Source organism: Tachypleus tridentatus, chromosome 10 (genome assembly GCF_004210375.1).
Source record: "Tachypleus tridentatus isolate NWPU-2018 chromosome 10, ASM421037v1, whole genome shotgun sequence".
Lineage (NCBI taxonomy): Eukaryota > Metazoa > Arthropoda > Merostomata > Xiphosura > Limulidae > Tachypleus > Tachypleus tridentatus.
Genome location: NC_134834.1, coordinates 20,900,856 through 20,926,149, shown reverse-complemented (window position 1 = coordinate 20,926,149; position 25,294 = coordinate 20,900,856). Strand labels below are relative to the sequence as shown.

At 37.2% G+C, this 25,294-nt stretch overlaps 1 protein-coding gene across 1 annotated transcript in view; it reads right to left on the bottom strand.

Moving 5' to 3' along the window:
* Positions 1-23,602, bottom strand: part of LOC143228851 (transmembrane channel-like protein 1) — a 77,854-nt gene extending 54,252 nt beyond the window's left edge. Inside the window, exons 1-6 of the mRNA XM_076460246.1 lie at positions 23,567-23,602; positions 22,913-23,094; positions 12,910-13,044; positions 6,242-6,338; positions 5,192-5,273; positions 2,005-2,111 (exon numbers count right to left, since the gene is read on the bottom strand). Of these exons, the coding sequence (XP_076316361.1) occupies positions 2,005-2,111; positions 5,192-5,273; positions 6,242-6,338; positions 12,910-13,044; positions 22,913-23,094 (603 nt within the window). The 5' untranslated portion in view covers positions 23,567-23,602. The remainder of the gene's footprint in view (positions 1-2,004; positions 2,112-5,191; positions 5,274-6,241; positions 6,339-12,909; positions 13,045-22,912; positions 23,095-23,566) is intronic.
* Positions 23,603-25,294: the final 1,692 nt, after the last annotated feature.

Here is a 25,294-nt window from a genome sequence, read left to right as displayed (position 1 = left end):
AGCTATGCGCTTAAATAATGATAAACATACAAATAGTTTACTATGAAGATGGGTTTTACTAGAGACGGGTCTTTTTATTTTCGTGAGTTAATTTCTTGTGCCGCTGTTCGTTAACGGTAGGTGGGTTCACCCGTAAATGGTTTCAGTTTGGGTATCCAGGGTTTGAGTTGAGTAAAGTTATCCAGCGTAGCTCAGTTTGATGACGTCACAATGTACCTGTTGTTTTGAATTAAGCACAAAGCAACAGAATGGGCTGCCTGTGTCCCTGAATGTGTCACATTATTTCAGATTAATTTGACAAAACTTGTTTCACGTAACAGTCTTCTGTCACGTGTTGTTTTCAATAACATGTCTCTTATTTTAAGTGTTCGATTACTCTTTGTTTAACATTGTCGTACTTATTAACTGATCTAGTTTGACATAAATTGTTGATTACTACTTACAATGTTACCTATTAAATGTCTTCATTTGGCGAAATAAATTAATTATTACTTATTGCTTCGATAGCTTGGAAGTTATTTTGTCAAATGAAAAACAAAACTACTTATCAAGTTACCCTCTCTTGAAGCCTATTGATAAATAACACGTTATTTTATTTGTAGCTCCTGTTACATTCATCAAGTTACCCTCTCTTGAAGCCTATTGATAAATAACACGTTATTTTATTTGTTGCTCCTGTTACATTCATCAAGTTACCCTCTCTTGAAGCCTATTGATAAATAACACGTTATTTTATTTGTAGCTCCTGTTACATTCATCAAGTTACTCTCTCTTGAAGCCTATTGATAAATAACACGTTATTTTATTTGTAGCTCCTGTTACATTCATCAAGTTACCCTCTCTTGAAGCCTATTGATAAATAACACGTTATTTTATTTGTAGCTGCTGTTACATTTATTGAACACATGATATTTAAAGTGTAGAAGTAAAGTTTCATATGTGAATCTTCTCTTGTGCGAACTTGAAGACACTTAATGGGGGATCCGGTATTACCTTAAATAAGTTATGATGTTTTACACTCACGTATAACATTTGAATGCTCGAACATTGAAACCGAAACAAAATGTTGTACTCTATATATTCAGCTTTAAAGATGTGTCTTAGTTCAACTTGAAGGTTCCTTTCCAATTGTGGCTACTTGTTTATTGTTTACGGTAATATTAAAACAATTTTCTGTTTCCAATATGACAACTAAGAAATGTTTAAGAAGTAATAAAATTCCAATATAAACAATGTTTTGACAACTAAGAAATGTTTAAGAAGTAATAAAATTCCAATATAAACAATGATTTGACAACTAAGAAATGTTTAAGAAGTAATAAAATTCCAATATAAACAATGATTTGACAGCTAAGAAATGTTTAAGAAGTAATAAAATTCCAATATAAACAATGTTTTGACAACTAAGAAATGTTTAAGAAGTAATAAAATTCAAATATAAACAATGTTTTGACGATTGTATATTAGGAGTCCTAAATATTTAAATTGTAATATTACTCTAAAAAAGATTAATTTAGTATCACCAAATACACGCGCTGGTGGCTCAGGAGTAAGTCTCAGGTCTAATAATGCTAAAATTCGAGCTTCAATACCTGTTGGTTGGCAGATCACAGACAAACCATTGTGCAGCTTTGTGTTTAATTACAGGCCCGGTATGGTCAGGTGTTTAGGGGCGCTCGACTCGTAATCTGAAGGTCGTGGACTCGATTCTCCGTCACACCAAACATGCTCGCTCTTTCAGCCGTGGGGGTGTTAAAATGTTACAGTCAATCCCACTACTCGTTGGTAAAAGAGTAGCCCAAGAGTTGGCGGTAGGTGGTGATAAGTAGCTGCTTTTCTTCCAGTCTTACACTGTTAAATTAGGGACGGCCAACGCAGATAGACCTCGTGCAGCCTTGCGCGAAATTCACAAACAAACAAACTTTATTAAACACAAACAAACTATTAACTTTGTAAGCGGGTTTCCTTTATTTCCTCAAAAGATATAAATAAACCAATACTTACCTCAGGAACCATTAAGAAGCAACACACAAATGTGGTGATAAAGAAATTGACCCAAAAAACCCAACGAAGAAATGTGAAATAAGAAGCCACAACAGATCCAAAGTGACCTACAACAATTAAACAATACTATTAGTTGTACAATAATAATATAATGTCTTGGGACAACAAGCCTATCTCGGTTGTCCCATCCTCTAAACCAAGCTAAAACTATTAATAAATAAGTTTAGAAAAAATATACAAGTAAAAACAATCTTAAAGCCATCGATTATTATTTTACAGTTACCAAAATTTCACTTAAATTTACAGCTTTCACAACAACCGATGACAACCCATTCACTCTGTAAGAAAAATAAAACTGTCTTACTTGAAGATGACTTCTACCCTGCCCAAGTCTATACTTGTATCACTTAGTTCTGTTGCCTTTTACTGTTAAGTATGAAAAAAAAAAAGATACCTTAACACTCATTTATCTTCATATTCTTAAACATCTGAATCAGATCCTCCATCTTAAGAGAAAACAATTTGAGAGATTTCAGTCTGTCAACATATAACAACCCTTCCACCCCAGGTACCATAGTAGTAACCTTCCTCTGAACCCTTTCCAACAATTCAAATGTCTTTCCTAGGATGACCAAAGACTGAACACAATACTCCAAGTGTGGCCTATCCAGTGACCAATACAACAAAATTATAACCTGTGCAGACTTGTATTCAATATTTCAGTAGATACAACCTAAAATCATAATTACCCTACCACTAGCAACAACACGCTGCTTGAATGACTTAGGGACTTGATCAACTATTACACCAACATCATTTAGGTTATTCCCATCCAAACTATACTTATAATTAAAATTATGATAACCTACATAATTAAAACTTATCTGCCATTTATTTGCCCAACTCGCTATGATCTGAATTCTTTTGTAAATCATCAACACCCATGACATCACCTGCAAATTAAAGTAATTTATTGACCATTATCCTGCTTCATCAGTGTCATTCATGTCAATCAAAAACAGCGAAAGTCCTAAGACTAAGCCTTGTGGTACCACACTCATTATATTAATTCAATCTGACTGTACTGCACTTGTAATAACGCTTTCTTTTCTTCTATTCAGCCAATCTTCAACCCAATTTGCCAACTTATCCTCCACATCTGCAGATATTTTTACAAGCCTTTTTATGTGATGCTTTGTTAAACGGCTCGACATGGCCAGGTGGGTTAAGGCGTTCGACACGTAATCCGAGGGTCGTGGGTTCGAATTCCCGTCGCACCAAACATGTTCGCTCTTTCAGCCGTGGGGACGTTATAATGTGACGGTCAATCCAACTATTCGTTAGTAAAAGAGTAGCCCAAGAGTTGGCGGTGGGTGATGATGACTAGCTGCCTTCCATCTAGTCTTACACTGCAAAATTAGGGACGGCTAGCGCAGATAGCCCTCGTGTAGCTTTGCCCGAAATTCAAAACAAACAAACATCGGCTATCTGCTGAGCACACCGAAGGGTACCTCTGATTTTAGCGTTGTAAGACCGTAGACGTACCGCTGTACCAGCAGGGGGCGTTTTGCAAAGCATCTTTTATCACTTTCCAACATTGTTCCCGCAACTGATATAAGACTAATGGGTCTATAATTACTGGAACAACTTTTATCACCTTCAATTAAAAAGAGGAGTTATATTAACTAATTACAATCCTCTGGTACCTGCCCACTGTTCAAGGACTGACGAAAAAAATTTGTTTCAAGTAGCACCACATATCCAAAACCCTTGAGGAATATTATCTGGACCAAGAGCCTTATCTTTCTTTAGGTTTCCCAATTATTTCTTAATTAGCTCAGAATTAATGCAGTTATCTTGTTTGATCTTGTTCACATCTATCAACTCTTCAATATCTGGACAACTCTTAATCTTCGTTAGAAAAAACTGAAAAAAGCGAAATTTAATAACCCAACCATTTCATAATTACTTGATATAAGCCTTCCTCTATCATCCATCAAGATTTCTAACAACATTCTAACATTCTGTTTACCCTTAATAAATTTAAAGAAATTGTTACTGTTAATTTTCAGATTTTCATCTAACCCTTTCTCATGCATCCTTTTTGATGTCCTAGTTTTCTAGTTTCCAAATAACTCAACTGCCAAATTCAATGGATTAACAGTTTGGTATGACAGCTTCCAGACTTTTTTTTCACTGACGACACTCTAATCCTTTTATCTTGATTTGCGTGACGTCCCTGCTGCCAAATACAACGACAACTCTACCAACTTGCCGCGACACACATTTCTAGAACCATTGTTTCAGTATCGTTTGAATTTTAAAAAGTAAATAATTTTTAGATCACTAATCTAGGCATTCTGAGAATTGTGGGAATAATCACCTCTTCAGAGTACAAATATTTACCAAGTAGTAGAAGATAGTTTATTTATGACTCTACTTAAAAAAAAATGTATATTAAAAAATAGAGAAAAATATAGTTAATGTTGTGTAAATTTGACTAAACAGCGTCGTATGGCTTCAAAATGATGTAATATAAACTGAAAACAATAATTGTCTATTTGTTACCCAACATTTTACAATTTTAGTTATATGAATGAGACATAATGTTTCGGATAATTTCGTGGTTGCTTAGCATTTTATCTTCAGTTCTTACTAAGATAAAATATTTAAGAAACGTATTCAACACTAAACTCGAGGCCTAGCTCACACCAGCTCCTGTACTACATGCGTACTCTATAGTAAATATAAACCATCAGCGCATAGCCTGGTTCACATTAGTAGGACAGAATCAACTGAAACAAATCGGACATTTTGAACAACAACAACAAATATTTTAAGGATTCACACACCACTTCATACATATTAATTTATGTGCTATAATTTTGTTGGGTGTGGCTTAATGATTAGCGCGGATAGAAAGGCCCAAGGTTCGAGTCGCAATGCTGCTGAACATACTCCACTCTTACAACCAATCTCTCATTCGATTCCATTTCTGGAATGGAATTGAAAATAAATCGAAATGGTAAAGTAGTGTTCTTAGTCATTCTTCAGAACATCTTTGAGACGAATGAGGTTTACCTTCCAGAAGTGGTCTGGTGTGATATTGTTTACATCGAACAAAGTAAAACGTTCGAACGGTTTTCAAGACGCGTACAATAAACAATAAAAACTCATCTGAACTTACTTTCTATCATTTTAATCTTCGTGGACCAAGGAGTCAGAGTAACAACAAGATTAGCCATTCCCCGTTCTACTCTCTGGAACCACTAGAAGATTACAAAGCGTCATTCTCTCTGGAATTACTAGGAAATTACTAAACGTAACTCTAATGCGCAGATTAATTAAGCATTTAACTTACAATTAGCTAAGGTAGCGGCAATACAAGCGGGGACATTAACAAGGTAAAATAATAAAACTAGGGAACTTTAACAGCCTTGAAACAAAGCTGGCGAAGGAAGAAAGTCAAATCTCTTAAGTCGTAAAAATAGAAGTTTTAGGCTCACAAACGTGACGACCTTCGACATGATATTAGTAACATTGTGTTAATGAGGTACACTATTTCTTCTGTAAGCCTTGCTTACTTAAATAATATTTTACTTTAACTTTTAAATAACTGTATGCAAGTGTTATGGATTAAGCCTACTATTACATTAAACATTAAATTACAGAATCATTGTTGTATTTCTCACGTAAAACACTGATACTTTTAAGAGTTAATATGTTAAAACTGCGTGTACAGATAACAAACTACCTGTAAATTTACCCTTCTTTCTGAGTTTATAATAAACTATCCATTAATGAATCCATATTTTTGCTTTTATGGAAAACAGTCTACTAATCTACCTATATTTCTGAGTTTACATGAAACTATCCATTAATCTATCTTTTGCGTTTATTGAAAACCATCTATTTATTAATCCATTTATCCATTAATCCCATCCGTCTACGTTTATTGAAACTATCCATTATCTCCATACACTTCTGCGTTTCAATATGAAACTATCCATTAATCTACATACATTCCCACGTTTCTTGTAACTACCCATTAATCTACATACATTCCCACGTTTCTTGTAACTACCCATTAATCTACATACATTCCCACGTTTCTTGTAACTACCCATTAATCTACATACATTCCTACGTTTCTTGTAACTACCCATTAATCTACATACATTCCTACGTTTCTTGTAACTACCCATTAATCTACATACATTCTATTTGTCTATCTTACCTTACTCAACAACAATTTGTACTTTGCCACTATGTCTTTTGATCGTTTGCTGTGAGCAAGTTCGCCTTCATGTTTATTAACATAAGCTTTTGCTCGTCTGGAAAGACAAAATATATAAAGATTTTTACCGTGAAAAAATAGTTATATATTTAACATTCCATTCTTAAGACAATTGTCACAAATAAAAACACTAAGTTTGTGTAAAACATAACACTTGAGTCGAAGTTTTTAAAACGTTTCTATTTCGAACCAGCTCGGCATGGCCAGGTAGTTAAGGCGCTCGACTTATAATCCTAGGGTCGTGGGTTCGAATCCCCGTCGCACCAAACATGCTCGTCCTTTCAGCCGTGGGGGCGTTATACGTGACGGTCAATCCCACTATTAATTGGTAAAAAGGTAGCCCAAGAGTTGGCGATAGGTGGTGATGACTAGCTGCCTTCCCTCTAGTCTTACACTACTAAATTACGGACGGCTAGTGCAGATCGCCCTCGTGTAGCTTTGTGCGGAATTAAAAAACAAACAAACAAACGTAAGTGATATATTCTAATCACTACAGCTTTCTTGTGAGCGTGCTTATGACACTTTGTATTTCTTGTCAGTTTTATGTAAAACTGGTTTGATTCGTTTATAACTTAATTTTTTATTTTGATATTATACGTCATTGCAGCCTTAACTTCACGAACATTTAGTTTTAATTGTCTTTCCTTCTCATATAATCAGTTTTTCCAACAGCATAACCAAGTGTTGCCGTGAAACCAGTTAAACCAGACTATAAGTCTGATAAGTGTTTGTCGTGTTAGCTGAGAGGAGCTGTTGAGACAATTCGATTGTGTGACCTTTCACAGTTCCAATTGTCTTCTCATGATATGAAACCGTAATGTTATCAACCGTTTTGGCTTTGATATTTTGTGAACTTTTAATAGCTGATCAGCCACTTGACCACTCTGACCTTTTTACAAAATCACTTTCCACACAGCAGGAGAGAAGCTACAAGAATAGCGCTATATTCAATTTCCTGGACATGTTATAAAATGCACTAGACTTCAGCGTTTCAGCCCGTGGACATTTACAATTAACCTGAGAGGATACGTCCATTTTCCCTCACTGAGCTACATCAGTTTTCAAGCCACGCATTATAACAAACGATAAAAACAGAACAACCAGTTCCAGTGCAAGACACGTTTGAAAACTCATTGCTACATAAGGTTGTGAAAGATAGGCAGAAAGATTGGTTCTCGTTTTGATTTCTACAAACTAGTATTGACGTGGCCACAAAAAATCTACGGTTTATTCAAGAAAGAGAGTAATATATGTAATACAAATTATTAGAGTCCTATCAGCCTCACTCAGCAAACTAGTTTGCTTACATCCAAAAAATGCCACACAAGGTAGTATAAAAAAATTTAGTGATGATCGAATCTTATCTCCTCGGACAATAGAAGACAACTAGCTCCACCCTACTTTTCATATTAAAATAAACGTTTAATAAAAACTAATGAATTATTACGTTCATTAGACTTTAATTTAGCAACGTACTGCCAGTTAATCTACGATAGTAGGTATTAATGCTGATTAAAAGGACTGTTTTAGGTTCAAACAATTTGCCTGTTATTAAACTTGAAAGCTGTTTCGTTCGCTGATGAATTAAAATACCTTTGTTTTCCTGTGTTTTTCGTATTCGTGCACACGAAACGGTAAACTTGCAACCAAATACGCATGAATTCAATGATTATGTTTTTCCGGCCCGGCATGGCCAAGCGTGTTAAGGCGTTCGACACGTAATCCGAGGGTTGCGGGTTCGAATTCCGGTCGCACCAAACATGCTCGCCCTTTCAGCCGTGAGGGCGTTATATGTGGCAGTCAATCCCACTATTCATTGCCAAAAGAGTAGCCCAAGAGTTGGCGGTGGGTGGTGATGACTAGCTGGCTTCCCTCTAGTCTTACACTGCTAAATTAGTGAGGGCTAGCGCAGATAGCCCTCGAGTAGCTTTGCGCGAAATTAAAAAAAAAACAAGAAAAAACAATTATGTTTTTCTGCAGAAAGTAAAATTAAAACCACAATGTGTGACTTATTGCTTGGAATTAAACACAAGGAAGTAAAATTAAAACCACTATGTGTGACTTAGTGTTTGGAATTAAACACAATGAAATAAAATTAAAACCACTACGTGTGACTTAGTGTTTGTAATTAAACACAACGAAATAAAATTAAAACCACTATGTGTGACTTAGTGTTTGGAATTAAACACAAGAAAGTAAAATTAAAACCACTATGTGTGACTTAGTGCTTGGAATTAAACACAAGGAAGTAAAATTAAAACCACTAAGTGTGACTTAGTGCTTGGAATTAAACACAAAGAAATAAAATTAAAACAACTATGTGTGACTTAGTGTTTGGAATTAAACACAATGAAATAAAATTAAAACCACTATGTGTGACTTAGTGCTTGGAATTAAACACAAGGAAGTAAAAATATAACCACTATGTGTGAGTTAGTGCTTGGAATTAAACACAAGGAAGTAAAATTAAAATCACTATGTGTGAGTTAGTGTTTGGAATTAAACACAAGGAAGTAAAATTAAAACAACTATGTGTGAGTTAGTGCTTGGAATTAAACACAAAGAAATAAAATTAAAATCACTATGTGTGACTTATTGCTTGGAATTAAACACAAGGAAGTAAAATTAAAACAACTATGTGTGACTTAGTGCTTGGAATTAAACACAAGGAAGTAAAATTAAAATCACTATGTGTGACTTAGTGCTTGGAATTAAACACAAGAAAGTAAAATTAAAATCACTATGTGTGAGTTAGTGCTTGGAATTAAACACAAAGAAGTAAAATGAAAATCACTATGTGTGAGTTAGTGTTTGGAATTAAACACAAGGAAGTAAAATTAAAATCACTATGTGTGAGTTAGTGCTTGGAATGAAACACAAGGAAGTAAAATTAAAACAACTATGTGTGAGTTAGTGCTTGGAATTAAACACAAAGAAGTAAAATTAAAATCACTATGTGTGACTTAGTGCTTGGAATTAAACACAAGGAAGTAAAATTAAAACAACTATGTGTGACTTAGTGCTTGGAATTAAACACAAGGAAGTAAAATTAAAATCACTATGTGTGACTTAGTGCTTGGAATTAAACACAAGGAAGTAAAATTAAAATCACTATGTGTGACTTAGTGCTTGAAATTAAACACAAAGAAGTAAAAATAAAACAACTATGTGTGAGTTAGTGCTTGGAATTAAACACAAGGAAGTAAAATTAAAATCACTATGTGTGACTTAGTGCTTGGAATTAAACACAAGGAAGTAAAATTAAAACAAATATGTGTGAGTTAGTGCTTGGAATTAAACACAAAGAAGTAAAATTAAAACAACTATGTGTGACTTAGTGCTTGGAATTAAACACAAGGAAGTAAAATTAAAATCACTATGTGTGACTTAGTGCTTGAAATTAAACACAAAGAAGTAAAAATAAAACAACTATGTGTGAGTTAGTGCTTGGAATTAAACACAAGGAAGTAAAATTAAAATCACTATGTGTGACTTAGTGCTTGGAATTAAACACAAGGAAGTAAAATTAAAATAACTATGTGTGAGTTAGTGTTTGGAATTAAACACAAGGAAGTAAAATTAAAACCACTATGTGTGAGTTAGTGTTTGGAATTAAACACAAGGAAGTAAAATTAAAACCACTATGTGTGAGTTAGTGTTTGGAATTAAACACAAAGAAGTAAAATTAAAATCACTATGTGTGACTTATTGCTTGGAATTAAACACAAGGAAGTAAAATTAAAACAACTATGTGTGACTTAGTGCTTGGAATTAAACACAAAGAAGTAAAATTAAAACCACTATGTGTGACTTAGTGCTTGGAATTAAACACAAGGAAGTAAAAATAAAACAACTATGTGTGAGTTAGTGCTTGGAATTAAACACAAGGAAGTAAAAATAAAACAACTATGTGTGAGTTAGTGTTTGGAATTAAACACAAAGAAGTAAAATTAAAATCACTATGTGTGACTTAGTGCTTGGAATTAAACACAAAGAAGTAAAATTAAAACAACTATGTGCGACTTAGTGATTGGAATTAAACACAAGGCTACATAAAAGACTAGCTGCGCTCTGCCCACTACAGGTATCGAAACCCGGTTTCTAGCGTTACGAGTCTGCAAGTACGTGGCTGTGTCACTAGTAGTCAGTGGAAGACTAGAGGGAAAGCAGCTAGTGATCACCACCCACTGCCAAGAAACTCTTGGGCTACTCTTTTACCAACGAATAGTGGGATTGCCCTTCAGGTTATAACGCCCCCACGGCTGAATGGGCGAGCATGTTTGGTGTGACGGTGATTCGAACCCGCGACCCTCAGATTACAAGTCGTGTGCCTTAACCACCTGGCCGTGCTGAGCCTTAAGTGAAGTGTTTGTTTTTCTTAAGCAAAGCCACATCGAGCTACCTGCTGTGTCCATCGAGGGGAATCGAACCCCTAATTTTAGCGTTGTAAATCCGTAGAGTTGCCTCTGTCCCAGCGAGGGATATGTGTTAACTGGAAGTGATTCATACTATTAGAAAATTTGAGCTTGATGACATGTTGATCATCTGTTTTCATATCTTTATAATTATTTGGGAACAGAAGAGAGAGGGGGATAATTGGTCGTTAACTGTCAGTTAACCGAACTATGAATTCGACGATCCATGGTTGGTTTCCTGTAGCCACAAAATCGCGACCTACGTTTTTCAAGCCAAATCACATTATTTGGCTCAGTAGCCCAAGAGCTGGGTTTGTTTATTTAGCCTCTCCTTTATTAATTCATAATTAATTCATAGTGAAAACAATCATCACGTTGATTTGCAGGAATATCCTAAACAATAAATATTTGAATCACTAAAATGACAATGCTTAAGAGTTTGTTTGAGGCTATTCATCACCACCTACCGCCAACTGTGGAGCTACTCTTTTACTAACGACTAATGGAACTGACCGTCATTTTGTAACGCCCCTTACAGCTGAAAGGGCGAGCATGTATGTTGTGACGGGGATGCGAACCTGTCATCTTCATATTATGAGTTAAGCGCCCTTACCATCTGGCCGTGCCGGGCCTTTGCCTAAACGACTCTGTGTGGATCACATTTGTTTGTAACGAGTGACATTGAAAACTGTTAATAAGATGTAGTCGGAACTTGGCGAAAGTAACAAAACTATATAAGATTTTGCTTGGTTAGAGAGAATTAATTTTCGTTTACTTCCTACAAAACTATACGCTGTAACTAATGACTTAACGGACGACTTATGGAAGATACCGAAATACTTTCAAAAAACTACGAACGCTAACTAAAGTACCAAACTCATAAGAAGTCAAAGTGTGACATGCATGACCAGAAAACTTACTTTTTTAATGAAAAAATCCCCATAAAATAGCCACCGTCATTTGAAAATTTATCGTTTTAGCTATGGAGTCCATTTAAGATTGGACAAAAAAAGTTCGACCGAAAATTATTGTTAAATACAATCCTTCTTGCTGGCCCCGGCATGGCCAGGTCGGTTAAGGCGTTCGACTCGTAATATGAGAGTGTCCGGTTCGAATCCCGGTCTCACCAAACACGCTTGCCCTTTCAGCCGTGGGGGCGTTATTCAGTGACGGTCATTCCCACTATTCGTTGATAAGAGTTGGCGGTTGGTGGAGATCACTAGCTGCTTTCTCTCTAGTTTTACCCTACTAAATTAGGGACGGCTAGTGCACATAGTCCTCGTGTAGCTTTGCGTGAAATTAAAAACAAACAAACTCTAATCTTATGGCTGTCCCATTTTCTAACCCTGACAAAAATTATTCTTACGTTTAGTGTTTCCAAAGATCAGGTTTTATCTGTCATTGAAAATAAATTAGTAATTTATTTAAAACAAATAAATTAACCAGATATGTTAACTTTGATTACAAAAAGTGCTGCATATTTATACTATAACAGTGTCGTACGTATCCAAGAAAGTTTAGTACATGTTAACAAATATTTTAATTAGAAAACTGTAATTCGCTTGGCGAATAGTAAAACAATTAGTCTAACAAACAAACAAGTTTTGTTTCATCGAATATGTTTTTTAAACAAGTAGCTTGTGTTTTATTAGGACTAAATGTTATTATATCCCTGTATATTTATTAATTTCTATTATGTGTAAGAAATAAATATATAAAATGAAAATAAGTTTAGAAACGATTTTAAATTAATATATAATTCTTATATATATTTAACCAAATTTTTTTATGTTCTTGAATTTCGCACAAAGCTACACGAGAGCTATCTGTACCAGCCGTCCCTAATTTATCAGTTTAAGGCCAGAAGGAAGGCAGCTAGTCATCACCACCCACCGCCAACTCTTGGGCTACTCTTTTACCAACGAATAGTGGGATTGACCGTCACATTATAACGACTCGAACGCCTTAACCCACCTGGCTATGTCGGGCCTATTACCAAAATTAATAATATATATATATATTACAAAATCAGATTGGTATTTGAAACGAATATAAACCGAATTAAGAAACATTAGATGAATGTTTTGACGAGACTATAAAAAAAATTCTTCGATTTCTAATTTTCAACCATAAATGGCAAAGAAACGATTCAACATACAAAACAAGATATACTGTTGTTGTTTTCTGATTTACCTTAAAGTTCTATACTTTTTCTTCATTCTCCACGGCTGGTTCTTGATGGATTCGATGACCTGTTTGTATAGCCTCATGTTCTCCAATAGTTCTTCGTCTGTCATGTCAGTTTCGTCAATAGAAAGTGCTGTCTCACTGTGAAAATACAATTAGCACAGCATAGTTACCATGTTAAAACATAACCAATGCTATTAATTTTAAAATAAAACGGTGGTGTCATCTCTTGACAGGTTCTGATATCAAAGGAAAAGTTTCCGGTGGACTGATGATAAAATATTTTTAACTCTATTTTGAAAACATTGGGAATTAATGGGATTTTATTGGTGTTTACTTTATGGAAACTGGTAATAAACACATTAAACGTTGGTCTTTGAATGACAAAAGATTACACAACGTATTTTTAATTAACCTGTGAAGTGTACGAATGGTATCTATACACAATAGTTCTCCCCCACTCAGTTTTATAACCACGAATCCCTCATCAATGACGTCACTGGAGAGTCGCATTAAAAATAATTTTCCTATGCCATTCTTAATCCCAAATCTTCCTCTCTGTTTCGAAATCTGGGATAAAGCTACAGATTACCATGAGTATCGAAACCTGGTTTCTAGCGTTTTAACTCTGCAGATCTAACGAGTGTGCCACTGGGGCCTCCCAAACATTCGACTGAAGGGAGACATTACAGATAAAATCTAAAGAAAAAATCAATATATTCTCTTACTGGTCACCTGCTGGTACAGCGGTAAGTCTACGAATTTTAAACGCTAAAATCAGGGGCTCTATTCCCCTCGGTGGACTTAGCAGATAGCTCTTTGTGGCTTTGTTAAAAGAAATTAAACAGCGAAATCACACACCGAAGATATTGTTTACAAATATCATAACCATATATAGATAAACCAAACGTTTGCGCATGCGTGTGATAACGAATAAATATTTCCTTGCTGAAACAAACGTTCATGTTATGTGATTGTGTATGAAATAATTACAAAATGTTTTCGTTAGAAGGTGAGCTTGGATTAATGACAGAACTAATTAGCACACGTATTAATTTACACAAAAAGAGGTACTTACTTATAGTACTGAATTCACGCAGTTACCTTAATATTATCAATTGTGTATTTAATATAATTTAGGCCCGGCATGGCCAGATGGGTTAAGGCGTTCGACTCGTAATCTGAGGGTCGCGGGTTCGAAGCCCCGTCACACCAAGCATGCTCGCCCTTTCAGCCGTGGGGACGTTATAATGGCGGTGGGTGGTGATGACTAGCTGCCTTCCCTCTAGTCTTACACTGCTAAATTAGGGACGGCTAGCACAGATAGCCCTCGAGTAGCTTTGTGCGAAATTTCCAAACAAACAAACAAACAAACCCTCTAGTGTTACACTGCTAAATTAGGGACGCCTAGCGCAGATAGCCCTCGTGTAGTGTTGCGCGAAATTAAAAAATACAAACAAAAAATTTGACATAATTTATTTCTCCATTTTATTGAAAGGCTTAACTAAAATTATAGGGAAAATAATGTCGAATTAATTTTTATAAAGGGGAAGCATCTTTTGTCATTCTTGCGCAGTTGTCATAACTTTTTTGAAATAAACGATAAAATATTTCGGTGAACTAGGATGTTTAAGTAACAGAAATAAACTTCAAATATTTATGAAAACCACACTTTAAAGGTGAATTTTCAACGAATTTAATAATTGCCTTAGAAACTGTACTTTGGTTAGGCATAATTCCTGTGTGGTTGCCATATTTTTAAACACTTTCGTTTTTGAGTAAAAAAAATATGCGGGTTCTCGAACTCAAGTTCCTCTTGGTCGTTCGGCTGTTTCCGTGACGTTTTACAACTATGACGTAATAGTTGCCAAACTCACTTTGTTGCGCGCCGACCATTTTGTTCCTTTCAGTGCTGATGTTTTATGTAAACTTATCGGTGCTTTTTTCGGATTACATACTTTGTGAGACTATTTTTTGTCTTGATATTGCTACTTTATGTTTGTTTTATGATAATATGGTTTACTGCGTTGCTTGTGGTTGTAAAAACGATTCGGAATCGGGCAAAAGCTTCTTTTCGTTTCCGCAAGGTGGCGACAGTGGGTGCAGATGGTCAATAGGAAGAACTGGACCTCTTCACACCATGCAAAGCTTTGTCAAGATCACTTTGAACGCTCATGTTTTGTGTCGGATCCCACTGTTTTGAATGACTTAAGATGACTAAGTAGGATCATAGTTTTGGATAAAGAGTATCTTTAATTGTAGGTTAAACTCAAATATACTATTTTAGGCTTAACAGCATCTTGAAAAATACACACTCGTGACTTGGCTCCTCATCATTCAAGTCAATAAATTCATAGTATGATGCTTCCAAGACATCGATATTCAGGCAATTTCCAATAAAGCCTCGAGTCTGGGTAATGCACTCTTCATCTTTTAATCGGTTTGACACCTTGTTGTATGAGCGACAACAAACGCACTCTCTCCTGGTTGGCATCTGCTCGCAAAAACCACACCTACACCTTGCACAAACATACGGAATATGTCATATAAATTATACATTTATGGTAAATATTAAATTAACTATTCAGATTGCTACATCTAGTTTGATTTTATAGAGAGAATTATGACGTATAATTGAAATTCATTTTGTTACGAGTCATAAATATCCGGTACAATGATTGTGGAAGGGCCGAGTATTAGTTACCATAGTCGGCAATGTATAAACTAATAAAACCCAGTCAGTGATACCAATAATTTATAAACACCAGACAGGTTTCGAGATGCTTAAAATTGCACGTGAAATAATACAGACCATATTTGTTGTCGTCCCTTAGGCTTACCATTCTTCCACTGGAGATATGATCGACTCGCAACCGGCCTGGGCGCTATCAGTATCATTCACAGTTCCGCTGCTCTCGCTCGTGGAACTGTCCTCATTACTAGAACGTGTCACATCTGTGTCAAAAGTAACTGTTCTAGGTTCGTTCAGAGTAGGTTTGAATTGATATGGAGCTACTCGACACTGTTCAGAACACAAAGTCAAAACAGACTCCGCCTCTGTTTCTCTGTATGCACTGGCCATGTTTATTTACATTCAACGCGCTGGCGTTGACGGTTTGTTTGGCAACTATTACGTCACAGTACTTTTCCTAGCGGCAAACGTAAAAACTAATACGTTCGGATTGCCGCTCGGAAAGGGCTCTTTCTGCACCAAGTTCTATGTTTCATTTATTAGCACATATGTTTTATAAAAAATGTAAACCTGCAAAATTAATCTTTAGTAGTAGTTTTTTTTACTGCAAAGTTTTCTTTTTTTCTGTAAAATTCACCTTTCTACAAACTTCAATTTTCACTTCTTGTCACTGTCCTTTCTATCACTTTCATCTGTCCTGTTTTTCATATTTCTATTACTGTTCGGTCTATTATATAGACAGTAGATAATTCCTCCAAAACCCTCCCCCCCCAACCAGTCACTTTTGCAGCCTTACAATGCTAAGATTCGGAATTCGATACCCGCGGTTAGCCGAACACAGATGACCCATTGGTTATCTTCTTACTCAACAACGACTAAAAACCAAAACCAAAACGTTTCCCGATGAGCCAAAGTTTGGTTCTTTGTAAACCGCTTAACAACAACAAAAAATTGCTAAACTAATCTGTGAATATCAAACTTGTATGCACTTTTGTCGTGCAGGAAATTCCTCGTCAGAGCCGTTTCAGTGCAGTAGAATGTTTGGAAATTCCCTTCTCTGCTGTTTCAGCAGTGATGTTTATCAGCTTTTCTTTATTAGATCTCCTTATGATCGTGTGCTTTTTTTTTCACCGCCGTAAGTAATTGAAGCTCTATTTGTGAGCACTATTAATGAGATTTTTGTTTCAGTATTTATGGATAACACTATTAATATAAGGATACCACAACAGGGGGCGCCTGTCGAAACTCTCCTGTGGCTATTAAAAGTTCGTATTTTAATCCAATTAAATATCCACTATAGTTTGTTTAAACTGGCTGTATTCTCTTATGGAGACCAATCATGATTCAAAGCACGATTTCCAGTAAAAACACCCTTTTGTTTTTGTTGTTTTTCGCTCTGTACTTCTTTTTACAAGTGACCCCGCCTAATTAAATGTCAGACTTTATAATACAGTTTGATGAAACACTACAGAATTAAAAGAACACGGAGAAGAAATAACGTATTTTTATATTTTTCAGAGCTGCAGATACATGAACACTTTCTTTAAGCAGGATAGCTCTCTCTTCTTAATTCATCTCTGAAGAAAAAAGTTATTTATTGAGGTAGCCAGATCAGACTCCTCTCTTTAACCCCCTGAAAATACCTTGTTAGTTAATCTTTAAAGAAAGAATTATTTGTTGAGGTAGGAAGATCAGACTCCTCTCTTTAATCCCCCCTGAAAATATCTTGTTAGTTAATCTCTAAAGAAAGAATTATTTGTTGAGATAGGAAAATCAGACTCATCTCTTTAACCCCCCTGAAAATATCTTGTTAGTTAATCTCTAAAGAAAGAATTATTTGTTGAGGTAGGCAGATCAGACTCCTCTCTTTAACCCCCCTTATAATATCTTGTTAGTTAATCTCTAAATAAAGAATTATTTGTTGAGGTAGGAAAATCAGACTCCTCTCTTTAACCTCCCTGAAAATATTTTGTTAGTTAATCTCTAAATAAAGAATTATTTGTTGAGGTAGGAAGATCAGACTTCTCTCTTTAACCCCCCTGAAAATATTTTGTTAGTTAATCTTTAAAGAAAGAATTATTTGTTGAGGTAGGAAGATCAGACTCCTCTCTTTAACCCCCCTTATAATATCTTGTTAGTTAATCTCTAAATAAAGAATTATTTGTTGAGGTAGGAAAATCAGACTCCTCTCTTTAACCTCCCTGAAAATATTTTGTTAGTTAATCTCTAAATAAAGAATTATTTGTTGAGGTAGGCAGATCAGACTTCTCTCTTTAACCCCCTTATAATATCTTGTTAGTTAATCCCTAAAGAAAGAATTATTTACTGAAGCAGGCAGATCAGACTCCTCTCTTTGTCCCCCCTGGAAAAACAGAAACACTGGTATCAATTTGCTTAACTTATGCCATTTCTACTACACCCCCCTCCATCAATGACACAGGTATATCTGTGAACGAGAACTTATAAAACCAGAAACAGGACCTCAGTATCCTTTCCCCCCACTAATACAGCTGTAAGTCTAAGGATTTACAACGCTAAAATCAGCGGTTCGATTCCCCTCGATGGGTTCAGCAGATAGCCTAATGTGGCTTTGCTATAAGAAAAACACACACTCAGTATCTTTGGTGGGCAGAGTACAGATAACCCATAGTATAGATTTATTCTTAACTATAAACAAACAAATGCTCCAACTACGATTTCAAACCTTTTAACATAAAAACAATTGTATCGAATATCGTTAAAAGTTCTTTTTACTACTCGTGCGACAAGTGCACGGAATGTTTTGTTGAGGCTTCTTTAACAAAAGAAAAATACGTACTTATAACATGTCAGAGAACATTAGAGATACCGGCAAATTATATCTAAACACCTTAGTGCGAAGAAGTAACAGATGGGTTAGCTAGTTGGGTGTGGTCGTCAATATTCGTAAAAGTGTGTTCATTTTGTTTCTAGCTCTGGGTGTGGCTCATTCGGATCCATTATTTATCACTCTTAAACGTGCTATCTTTTATTGTAGAAACAGATATCGAAACCACCCACGCACACACATCCTTAACCGTAAGTCCTCTGGGTATTGGCTAAGTACTAATGCAATTATACTGACACTGAATAATAGAAAACTTAGTTATTGTATGGTGTCCTTATTAAGAAATAACGTGATGTATAGTGAGTTAATGTTTATTATGACAAGTAAATCTAGTCTGTTCAAGCTGTCCATGAAACACCCCCAGGAATGAGAAAAAAACAACCTTCTATTATGGTAGTTTTGATAAAGTTAAGCAGTAATTTGTTACGTAAATTATGACATACATAAGTGGTCAAAAGACCATTTATGTTAGAAGAGCTAATATCTGGGCTGTTTCACGTCATATATTTAAAAGGAGGGGAGCTACAAACTTAAGAGTCATTATTACGCTGAAATATAAAGGTTTAAAAAATCAATATATATTAACAATATAAAACCTGTTATATACGGAACACACAGGAAAACCGCCACAGGTTAATAACCTGTTTCACTTATGATCATGTTATAGTTATAAAGAAAGAAACAAAACTTTGTCGCATGTTAACGAATGTTCATAGAGTGGGTTTGGTTTGGAATTTCGCGCAAAGCTACACGAGGGCGATCTGTGTCGTTCCTAATTTAGCAGTGTAAGACTAAAGGGTAGGCAGCTAGTCATCACCACCCACCGCCAATTCTTGGGCTACTCTTTTACCAACGAATAGTGAGATTGACCGCCGCATTATAAGCCCCCACGGCTGGAAGGGCGAGCATGTTTGGCGCGACGGGGATGCGAACCCGCGACCCTCGGATTACGAGTCGCACGCCTTAACACGCTTGGCCATGCCGGGCCTATTAAAACCAAATAGTTAAAAAGAAATACCATGTCCTAGTATTGTTACATAAATTCGAATTGTTTGTTTTATTTTTTCCCCAATTTGCTGTTCTTTGTGGATCCACCAATGAAAAAAACAAAGAAACTTGATATTGCATAAACTAAAACAAATCTAGCTTCTGATAACCCAGTATAACATTACTCAACGGACACAGAATATATACATATATACTCTTCAAAACAAGAAACGCAAAAGGGATATTTTTGTTATTTTAAAGAGAAATATATGTAATAACGTTACAAGCTCAGAGTATGTGATGTTACACATGTTAAGGCACTGATTGTCAGAACAAAATGACAATAAAAGTTATGCACTTTGAAAACGGAGGAAAACATCGGATTTTTCGCCAAAACGCAGGCGTGTCCAATAAATTTGTTTGAGAGATCTGCATGTTCTGCAAGTGCAACATGTGCAAAATCCCTATAAAAGTGGCGGGTTCTCGGTTTCCATAGCTCAGTGTTAAGCCACCGACACGCAATACAGTTACGCCAAGACTGACTAAAGCACAACGCAACAACGCCATTGGTCGCTTGGAAGCAGGCGAATCTCGATCAGATGTTGCCAGAGCTGTGAATGTCCAACCAAGCACCATCACAAGGCTATGGAATCGTCACCAACAACATGGATCAACTCGTGACCGTCCACGATCTGGCAGACCTCGTGTGACCACGTCCGCACAAGATCGCTACATCCGGTTACGTCACCTTCGGGATAGGACCACCACTGCGACGTCTACTGCCTCAACCATACCAGGGCTGTGTAGGATTTCCGATCAGACCGTACGCAACCGTCTATGAGATGCAGGAATCCGACCTCGACGTCCAGTCAGAGGCGTCATCCTCACCCAGCAACATCGTCAAACACGGCTGCAGTGGACTCGGGCACATCGGGTACGGCCTCATCGACGATGGAGGCATGTTTGGTTCAGCGATGAATCACGTTTTATGCTTCGTGGGTAGGATGGAAGGACCCGTGTTTACCGTCGCCGAGGTGAACGTTTTGCAGCAAACTGTGTGCAGGAAGTTGACAGATTTGGTGGTGGCAGCGTCATGATGTGGGCTGCCATCGCTTTCAATGCCAGAACAAACGTTTTGCACATTCGAGGGAATCTTACGGCTCAACGATACGTTGACGAGATTCTTAGGCCCCATGTGCAACCCATCATGGTGAACGTCAACGACGTTTTTTCAACATGACAAGAGCCGTCCTCACACAGCCCGACTCACCATTGTCTTCTTGAGACACCACAACATCAACGTTCTTCCCTGGCCCACCAGATCACCAGATTTAAACCCCATCGAACATCTTTGGGACGAGTTGGACCGACGTCTGCGACGGCGACAACCTCAACCGCAGACTCTACCTCAGCTTGCAGCAGCTTTGCAGGCTGAGTGGACAGCCATTCCACAGGATGTGATTCGTCATCTCATCGCTTTCATGGGCAGGAGATGCCAAGCAGTTATTGATGCTCACGGGGGGCATACTCGTTATTGACGTTGAGTGACGTTAAACTTCAACTAGTGAGCGTGGAATTCGCCGTTGCAGACTTTGGATGTTCAGCAGTGAATGTGCAAAGTTTCACACATGTCATAGAGAACTACTTGGAATAAACTTGTTAACAATTTGTCTCATATTTTGCCTTTTGCGTTTCTTTTTTTGAAGAGTATATATCCCTCATATGGTCACAAACAGTAAACCAATTCCACGTGAAACGCTACTGAAAACAATATTATATTATTATTACTACTATATGTATTTGACGTCATTCAGCAGATTGGAAATCTAATAGAACTATACATAATGCTTTAACGACTCGTCAAAAAATCTACAATATTGTGATATAATTAGTGGACTAGTCCTTAGGAGCACCGCAACTAGTGGAACGAGCAGAGAATAACAATCAACAATCTTTTCTCATCAAATGAATGAGAAATTTAGTTAAAATACGTAAGACTCTAAGCGATAATCCATATAACCCAGTGTAGAATACCAGTTAATAATTGTATAATACCCTTCTGAATAACTTTATAATATGCGTTGTGTTTGTTTCTTTTTCTCAATTTCGCGCAAAGCTACACGAGAGCTATTTCTGCGCTAGCCGTGTCTAATTTATTAATGTAAGGTTAGAAGGAAAGCGGACGAGTCATCACCACCTACCGCCAACTCTAGGGTTACTCTTTTGCCAAAGGACGGTGGGATTGACCGTATATTATGACGCTTCCAGGGCTGGAAGGACAAGCACGTTCGATGTGACTGGGATTCGAACCCGTGGCCCTCACGTTAGGAGTCGAGTGCTCTAATTACCTGGCCATGCCGGGCCTGAATGTATTTGTGTATTCCTTAAAATAATGCATAAACAGAGATATTCTGCATTGCTTTTCTACTCGTCAGGTGTCGCTCTCTTTCTTTAAGACTAATTCATTGACTTAAGCGCCAGTTTGAGCAACTGGGAAGATAGAGAGCTCTTACAAAACTTGCTACCCCTCCCTACCGGGTGTGTCTTTCAAATAAGTTAGAGTACAGGTAGATGTTGACATATGGGGGTTAACTGTTAATAAAATAAATAACAAAACTGTTAACAGGGATGTTTAGTGTATTAGATCGACGGAAAACCAACTGTGCTTAGTTTAGTAATTAGTAGGTATTGTTTGTTTGTTTTTGGAATTTCGCACAAAGCTACTCGAGGGCTATCTGCGCTAGCCGTCCCTAATTTAGCAGTGTAAGACTAGAGGGAAGGCAGCTTGTCATCACCACCCACCGCCAACTCTTGGGCTACCTTTTTACCAACGAATAGTGGGATTGACCGTCACATTATAACGCCCCCACGGCTGGGAGGGCGAGCATGTTTAGCGCGACGCGGGCGCGAACCCGCGACCATCGGATTACGAGTCGCACGCCTTACGCGCTCGGCCATGCCAGGCCTCTAGTAGGTATTAATTAGACAACATTCAATTACTTCTTATTCGCAGAATGTTTTATATATCCCAAACTTATCTTCATATCAAATGATTTTCTGTAAACAGGTGTCTTGAAAAGAAATACTAACTTACGGAATATTGCCCGGCATGGACGTCCAGGTGGTGAGGGCGCTCGACTCGTAGTCCGTGGTCGCGGGTTTGAGTTCCCCTCACATCAAACATGCTCGCCCATTCAGCCGCGGGGTCGTTAAAATGTGACTGTCAGTCCCACTATTCGTTGGTAAAAGAGTAATTCCCCCCCCCCTCAAGAGTTGGCGGTGGGTGTAATGACTAGTTGCCTTCCCTCTGGTTTTTACATTGCTTAATTAGGGACGGCAAGCGCGGTTAGCTCTCGTGAGGCTTTGCGCTTTTATTTTATTTTATTTTTTTTTGTATTACCAAAATCATATTTATTTCAAATTTTTTTCCGACAACAGGTGTCCTGAAATGAAGCAGTACTCACTCTCCAGATGATGTTGTAAAGGATGATAACCTTCGCCGATCTCGAGTGTGGGGGTCAAAGTCCCAGGTAAAGGGCGAAGATCCACGACGGGGGGAGTGACGAGAACGCTTTCTTCGTCGTTCGCTTGCCTTGCGAAACAGCAGAGCTTCCAGATTCTCGTCGTCCGAATCGTTTAGTTCCATCTGTTAGTTTAAACAATGCTTTCTTAATACGTCACGAACTCAAGACGAATTATTACTTATATATTTATTAAAAGACATGTTTCAATAAAGAATACAGGAGGTAAATATGAATGACAATTATAAACGATGTTGAAAGTGACCCCCGTTGGCATCAATACAGGCATGGATTCTTCTTATTTTGTTTCTAAACACCGCTATCAGTTGCTGGCTCGAAATAGACTGAATGAATGCTGTTATCACGGCTTTCAAAACTGCACAGTGACTTTCCGAACACCCTGAAGTATCCAATACATACATATATGTATTTATATTTATGAATATTTGTATATAAATAACGCATATTAAACCTCTGATTTAAAATTAGAGCATCAATACTAAAAATAACACGAAAAGGACACAATAAAAATGGATGTGGTTTTTTTTTTTGTGAACATTCATTAGGGTTAACAATATTTTCAGAGGTTGTACTTACGTTTGCTTCCCGTGTGAGTGTTTAGTTATTCACAAACCTACAGAATCGTGAAGTTGAGGATAGAGCTCTTTATATAGAGAGTGCTTCCCAGACTCCTCCTTGTCAGGGTGGGGTCTCATCCAGGTAATCATGTGTATTTCCTCCTTCCACACACTCACACACCACTGATGCTCGCTGTCAGTTGTATAGTAAAACACTAGACATTGTATTAGCTATGTTTTTGCTACCTCATTTAAAGAAACCTCGGTTATTTGCTGGAAACCTAATTTGTTATACAAAACTTCTGTTATCAAAGTGATCTCTCTTTCTAAGATAACGTTACAAAATGGATAAATGTCCATCAGCTCTATAAATAGCATATTAACGCTAGAAAGTCGAATTGGTTCATGCTTTTAACATTATGAATGTACTTGATAAATTACTCATACGTAGTAACTCTTGGCTGTTGGAGAGTTTTTCTCAGGAAAACGTGATGTGTCGTAAAGGTTAAAGGTTACAAGACACGACGGTTGCTTTCTGACGTTCCGAAAGCAGAATTTGGGGAATGTAGATTTTTGTAAAGTATTTTGCAGAAAATAAAAAAAATTAAATTACAATAATAAAAAAGTGGCCAACACAAAACTACACAATGAATTATTCTATGTTTACTCTGTCCACTAAGAGTATCGAATCTAGATCTTTGGCGTCGTAAGTGTGCAAATTTTCTGCTGAGCCACTGGAGGAGGCCCGGCATGGCCAGGTGGGTTAAGGCGTTTGACTCGTAATCTGGGGCGTTATAATGTGACGGTCAATCCCACTATTCGTTGGTAAAAAGAGTAGCCCAAGAGTAGCCTTACGCACTTGGCCATGCCAGGCCCCACTTCTTTGTGAACCTGACGATGACCGAAGAAGGTCGAAACGTTGTTCGCTTTTCTACGTAAAATATTTTCTCAACCCAAACGAGCTGTTTTTTGCATGCATAAAGCGTGTGACTCGTAATCCGAGGGTCGCGGGTTCGCGCCCGCGTCGCGCTAAACATGCTCGCCCTCCCAGCCGTGGGGGCGTATAATGTAACGGTCAATCCCACTATTCGTTGGTAAAAGAGTAGCCCAAGAGTTGGCGGTGGGTGGTGATGACTAGCTGCCTTCCCTCTAGTCTTACACTGCTAAATTAGGGACGGCTAGCATAGATAGCCCTCGAGTAGCTTTGTGCAAAATTCCAAAACAAACAAACAAACAAACACAGAGAAATGCTTTCCATTTAGTCTTACACTGCTAAATTAGGGACGGCTAGCGCAGATAGCCTTCGTGTAGCTTTGCGCGAAATTCAAAACAAATTAAAGAAACGAATAATTCTAGGATTTCTAGGATTCAGGTATAATTGTTCATAACTTGGAACTAATAACCAGATGGAAGGCATCCAAACAGAAGTACTCGCCGCAACAAAGCTATTATTAGGCTTTTTTAAAAATAGAATAACGACTTTGATTGTCACTTTTATAACACTCCAACAACCAACTGAAATGCGGAGTGAGTTCAACGACATCTGGTCTCGGACTCCAGATTCCACGAACTGCACACCGGACATACTACAATTAAAGCAAGTGTCCGGCCAATGACGAGAACAACCTGATCATATGACGCTAGTGAAAGTAGCAGACGAACGGGTGAATATCGTCGCTACTACACCTGAAACCATCAGTTTTCTGTGGTTATTTCTAATCGCAGGCCCCAGGTGAGACTTACAACT